This window comes from Spodoptera frugiperda, chromosome 27, assembly GCF_023101765.2.
Source record: "Spodoptera frugiperda isolate SF20-4 chromosome 27, AGI-APGP_CSIRO_Sfru_2.0, whole genome shotgun sequence".
NCBI classification, from domain to species: Eukaryota; Metazoa; Arthropoda; class Insecta; order Lepidoptera; family Noctuidae; genus Spodoptera; species Spodoptera frugiperda.
The window spans coordinates 7898308-7904836 of record NC_064238.1 but is presented as its reverse complement, the minus strand read 5'-3'; the positions used below and the strand labels follow the sequence as shown (position 1 = coordinate 7904836).

Genomic DNA, 6529 nt, shown 5'->3' with positions numbered 1-6529 from the left:
TGTAGACCCGTGTATTGTACAGAGGTGGCAGCGTTATTTATTTGTGGAGGATGGGTATGGTATAATAATAAACATTGGCATATATTTTCATATCGTGCAATACCTATAGCATCTCTTAAAACTCTATTCTTATTTTAATTGTTGGTATCTATTCTGAAAAAGTAAATTGATTTGAAATAAAAAACATTACATACACGTAAAACTACTTACGTCCATTTTTAATTATAATACTTAGATACGTGCACACAAATTATGAATGAAAGTATTAAAGTTTTGTGAATATTAAACTAACATATTATTATTCTAATTGATGAAAATTCACTAAATTGCAACTACAGAATTATTTTAAAATTTAGATAATATGCGCTTAATTTTAACTATAGTAATATGAAATTAGATATTCCATAATTTATTTATTTTTTAATCTTTGTATACCATTGCTAGGTCTGTGGTCTGTTGACTCGTTTCCATAGGTGCAGCTTGGCTGTGCTATTTACAACACGATTTCAATGATAACACAAGTTGCTAAAACAATACACACAAATAAAATGTATTTTTCAACAAAAATAAACAATAACAAACCGAATTTAAAATAATAACTTAAAATCACAGACATTTTCCACTACAAAATACTATGAATGCACTTGCAATTAGATTCTAACCGAACTTAAACAAAGTTTACTTAATATTTATATCAAAACTTACCAATAAACAGCAGTTTTAACACGTGGGCCAAAGTAATACGCGTGTGTAGAACGGATAGAGAAAAATAAACAAACATATATAACTCCTGCTGGTATATATTTCAACGTGTAAGATTTAGTAGTGCAGTGTCGCGAAGTTTGATCAATAGTTGCTACTTGCTCGCCCCCAGTCGTCCCTCGTTGCAAAGCTGCAATATCCTCGTGGCCCCGTGTATAGGTTTCCCTAAACGAGGTGTATGATAATAATTCAATACTCTGTGCCACTTTTTTTTCGAATGTTGTTGGTTATAAATTATATTGTAATTGATGTGGTAAATATCTGTGTGTTATTTTGTGTTTGGTATTTTTTTTATATGTGCACAGTTCAATATTGTTTATGTAGCCATGAGATCACACAGTCTATAGGGTTTATCGATTTTGAACTGTTCTGTTCAGTAATAAGATAGAGTTTCTATAAGTAACTGATTAATATACACCACTTACGCATGCCAAGAAGTTAAATTATATTACTTACGTAGACGTAATGTTTCAAGAAACTAACTGGGCACCTAAAATAGAAACAATATATCCAAAGTAATATTACTGTTCTTCATTCATTACATACATGAGATCTTTTTATTTTGCTACGAAGACATTCACAAATCTCATTTGAGCTGAACACAATAATTTACGAAAACGTTTTATCATTCGTTATCAGAGTACGTCGGTACGCCGCCATCGCAACAGAACCAAAGTAAATTAACTTGAAAAGTAGTTTGTAAAATAGAAACGGAATCAAAAGATGAATGAACTCTTTACGTAGAAGTTGGTAAGTTTATTCAGTCGGTGCAGTTGTGTCAGATTTCACGGGAACTGGCGCTTAACACAATATTATGGAATGACAAAACGTCAACTTAGCATAACACTGTTTAACTTCGCCCGGCGATAGTAAAATTGGTATAAAAGTTACAGCACGAGCTGCGATAACTAAGACTTTAGTACTTCTTCTGTAACTGTTGTATTTAAACTGCATTATTTCCTTATTATCTTCTTTCTTTGGAAACAAAAAGCATTGTACCTAAAAACGTCTCGTATTTGTAAAGGATATTTACGTAACTTATTTGGGTATCTAAACAAATTCAACCGAATAGCTCTGTATTATCTGTTGTTCCAAAAATGACTTGAAAACAGAAATTCGTTGTATTTGTCTACGCTACGGGGTTGCTATTAATAAATGTAGGTATGTAATGGTCAACGTTATTATTAATAGTTTTTCTAAGCCAGTAAACGAGCAGACGGATCACCCGAAACACTAGAGGCGTTATGGAAGTGTGCACCTTTTGAGGGTTAGGAATTGACGGGTTGTGGGGGAATCGGGGATTGGGAAGGCCAGGGGGCGCAAGCAAAGTTTCACGTCGGTTTTCTGTAAGGCAAGGTGTCACTCCGGTTGAGCCGGCCCATTCGTGCTGAAGCATGGCTCTCCAACACTTAAATGCATGATTTAACCGAGTACTGAATCAAATTTATAACTCCACGCAGTTCATAATCACTAGAGCAATAAAAAAATATCAATGAAGTATACACCAAATTATAAATCAGCCCGACACTCCTCAATGAATAATCGATCGCGTTCAAGTTCTTCACAAACTGAATTGCTATTCGCTTGTATCGATAACTCTAAAGTGAGAAGCTTTTCTGTTGTATTGAAAATATGCACGTACCAACTTAGATATAGAGTGCTCCTACATTGCTGTTAAAAATATTAACCAACATTTTCTTATACATTTACTAACTTGTCAGAAATTTCGTTGGTCGAGTGGTCGCAAGTGCGACTGCCGGACAAGAGGTGTCGGGTTCGATTCCCGGGAAAATTATTACTGAGCTCATTTAGGTTTTTCGAAAATTTCTCAGTAATAACACGGAGTCTGGAAATGGGTGTACATTGTATAGCGGTATTACGCGCCGTAATGTGAACCTCTGCCTACCCTTCATGGAACAAAAGGCGTGACGTTGCACATGACAGAAGATGCATTTTAAGTTAAATATACAATTGTATGTTTTAACAACGTTAAGATAGCATAACAAAGAATACGGTGAGCAAATACTTGTTAAAAATATTAATGTTTGTTAACATTTTAACTGACAGTGTGGGCGTACAACTAGGTATAGCCGTGTCGACGTTTGTCGTCAGACAGATCCGTTGGTATTGTGATTGTGTAGTCGTATTTATAGATAACATTGACAATAATCTAATAACAAACGTAATTATGATTGTTTTGTTCAGAACTGTTGTACTGTGATTGTAGCTTGATATAAAGACTTGCTTGTCAACGTTGTAAGCTTATGTTTAATTAACTGAACGCTTTGTTTCGTTATTTGTAGGGTTGTTTACTTCGGAAATGTTTTTGATGAAAGTATTTTGTAGAGACGTAACTTTAATTTATTGTTCAGTTTAGGCTCGGTTTCAAATACACAGAAAAACTATTGAGGTATATTTTGTTAGTTACTCAAATATTCAAAGATTTGCGATAACAACTCGTAGATAACTAAGTAAGTCAATAGGTATCTGAAAGAACTAATTTCCTTCTAAAACTCCACAAAAGCGGAATAAGACGAAGGAAGAATTATTTCAAGTCACTAAACTAATATACTGGCAGGTACAAACTAATGATATTAACACCGCAGTAGGACTAAGACTCCAGCAAACCACACACTGACTTTATGCTCGCGTAATACGGTTTTCATTTAATAAAACAATAATTAAATACGGCGACACGAGTAATGTTATGCTAAATGCGCGCCACGTTAGGAATGCGATGAGTCGCGTCGCCTCGCCTCGCCTCGCCTCGTCACGCTGACGACTTAATAAGTTAACTTGTTACGGGACTTGTGTAAATTTACCTTAACACCCAATATACCCAAGCACACCCGTCCCTACATTATTCTTAGCTAACGATCTAATTTATATCATTGTCGAGTATATGTTTGTCACTCACACTGTTTTATTATAATCTGTTTACATTTTGTCAATTGTCCTGAATCGAATATCGGAGTAATATTATATTACGAAATCTACCATATTTATACAACTAATATATTTAATGAGCAACAACGAATAACAACATAGTAATTATATTAAAACTATAGTCCACTTACTAACATAAATTAGTAACAGAAAAGTTGTATCTCTCCCTCTACCTGCAAAGCTTCCTGGAATGGTTAATTTATAGTAAAATGTTACGTATACTACATCCAAACTTTCTTCGTAAGCAGATACCGTATAGCAAACAAGAACAAATGAATAGAGTTTAACGAGTAACCGCAAGGATACATCTAGTAATTTGTGATCCCCGTCAGCAGTTTATACTCACACCTGGTTCAATTAGACTAACATATTGTGTCTATTGGTGTCTACATATATGTACTACCTTTACTGAGCTACCAATTAGAAATTCATTTGAGAACTAATGAATAATTTATTTGAAGATTTTTTTTAACAATATTCAAAATAAATGTAAGCGATATTATAACACCAACCTATTTAACTGTATAAACAAAATCAAAACTCTCATCCGTGAACAGTTTCAGCAGTTTAGGATGTTCCTGTAAAATTCGTTCGAATGATTGTTGCCTTTTCACAATTATATCTTTAATTTCGCTACTTTCAGATTTCTTCATCGGTTCGGTATCCGGGATAGGCAAATTTTCAGCTTCACCCATGCAAGGACATGTAAACTTAATAGAAACATCCTCTTGGCTGGAGTATTGTGTTCCAACATTATGATACGGTTCTTTAGTAGCAGCAAATGGCAACTCTTGATTGATCATTTCTGTGGGATCTAGAAGTTCCGGAATGGGTTCTTGATCGGGTAATTTACCCAGAATTGTTTTCACCCTCGTATAATTTTCTTCAGTAAAATCCAAGTAGGAAGACAAATACGGAAAACTGTATCGATTGACCCAGTCTTGACATCTTCTTACAGGACAGTGTTTAAGTATTTCAATATTATCCAATAGTAAAGGTTCAAATGATGAGGCCTCACTTTTAGCTTCCTCCTCCACTTCAACCTTAGTAGGTTTAGTTTCCTCTTCTTCTATTGACTCGGGAACTTTAGGTGGGTCACGACACTTACATCTTTGTGACTCTAGAAATGCCCTTACTTCATCCATTTTGCCACACTTGGCATATACAAACTTCCTCTGAAGTCGCATATAAGGAAGTTCCACATCTGATGCTAAGGTTTCTCTACTACCGTATTGTGGTGGAACAGGATCACTTAGGTCACCTTCAATTACAAATGGCTCTTTATCGCAAACATTATCTTTCTCTTTAGGCGGTTCAAATTGTAAAATATTCTCTTCATCTTTTTCAATTAAGATGGACGTATTCTTCATAGGCGCTTTTTGCATTTCGTTTAGTTGTAAGACAACCATTTTCTCCAGATCAAGCAAAAATGTTGTTTGTTCAGGAAGCAATTTTAAACTAAAACTGACAAACTTCAAAAACAGTTGCAGTATCTTTTTTATTTTGATTTCCCATTCCTTATTGATGTCAGATATTTGCTTTTCCTTTGATTTGAAAGAATCAATAATTGCCTGACGTTCTTTAATTTTTTGTAGTTTTTCAGCAATTTCACTACTATGGATATTCTCTAGAAGAAACTTTCGAATCTTACATTTCTTTCGTTCGGTGCACATAACATACATAGTACTCGTAATGTTTTGCGCCTCTATCTGCTTGTAGAAAGCTTTAAGGGCATCATTTCTTTCAAATATTGCGTGATTGATTAGTTTTTGATTTCTGTAATTTTCATTATCTAAAAGCAATTTATAGTAGTGAGTTATTTTTTCTACTTCACTATCGTATCTTTTCTGTAGAACATCTTCTAAAATGAGTCTTTCTTTTTTCAGTTTATCTTTTATTTCAAAATTAAGATCACTGATAATATTAGCATGCGCAGTTACCAATACATTTTGAACTTCGGATCGCAGGTTATCTTCTAGTTCTTGTAAACTTTGTTCATAAAATATATTTATTTCTTTCAATAATGTTTTACTTTTTTCCATTAAAATATTATGATAGATTTCTTTTACTTTTTTTGCTACAGTAGCTTTTTCATGTTCCAATATATAATTCCATGCAGCATCATTTTCGCTGATGACGTTACTCATATACTTTAAAAATCTGACACGTTCTTTTTCCAATACATCATTGCCTATATTAAGAATGCCTTGGTGTGTAATGCCTCTTGTTATTTTAGAGGTAAAAGGGGGTTTTAAATCTACAATACCAATTAATAAATCACTAGGAGAAATCCACACATCTTCTGCGCCCGGTTCTTCAGATTCTGACTCCCGGTCAGATTTCTCAGTTGGCCTGTTGACTACACAATAATCATCATTTAAGTAAGTTTGTGCGTATACGCTAGTTACACGTTCACCTTTCTCTAGTGTACGAAAAGCATCAGTTTTCTTCATATTTAAAAAATACTTTTATAAAACAATATTCAGTGGGAAAATGACATTTGATTTCACTTCATTTTTAAAAAAATTAAAAGCTCAAAACTGACATTTAGAATTTTCGTTGAGTTTCATCTTGTAAAAAGTTTTGTTTATAAGAATAATCTTACTCCGTGCTACAAAGAATGTTCAAATAGAAGATCCTAGAATCGTTACTAGGAAATAATATTATAGTTGATATAGTATTTTATTACAATCACTTGGAATGTACCCAAAATGCAGAAGTATCACAATAACATACGGTGTGGTGTAATAGCTAAACAACCATAGACTGCTTAACCAAGCAGTGGTTAATGAGTTTTCTGGCATTTACAAAATAACAGTTT

At 33.7% G+C, this 6529-nt stretch overlaps 1 protein-coding gene across 1 annotated transcript; it reads right to left on the bottom strand.

The window, feature by feature from the left end:
* Positions 1-4179: 4179 nt before the first annotated feature.
* On the bottom strand, positions 4180-6221 carry LOC118263894 (uncharacterized). The gene has a single exon (XM_035576107.2). The coding sequence runs from the start codon at positions 6159-6161 to the stop codon at positions 4221-4223; it is 1941 nt and encodes a 646-aa protein (XP_035432000.2). The 5' UTR covers positions 6162-6221; the 3' UTR covers positions 4180-4220.
* Between the last annotated feature and the right edge of the window lie 308 nt (positions 6222-6529).

What these genes read in the sequence shown, in the direction of transcription:
- LOC118263894 (XM_035576107.2), bottom strand. Translation starts at nt 6,161, where the DNA reads ATGAAGAAAACTGATGCTTTTCGTACACTAGAGAAAGGTGAACGTGTA.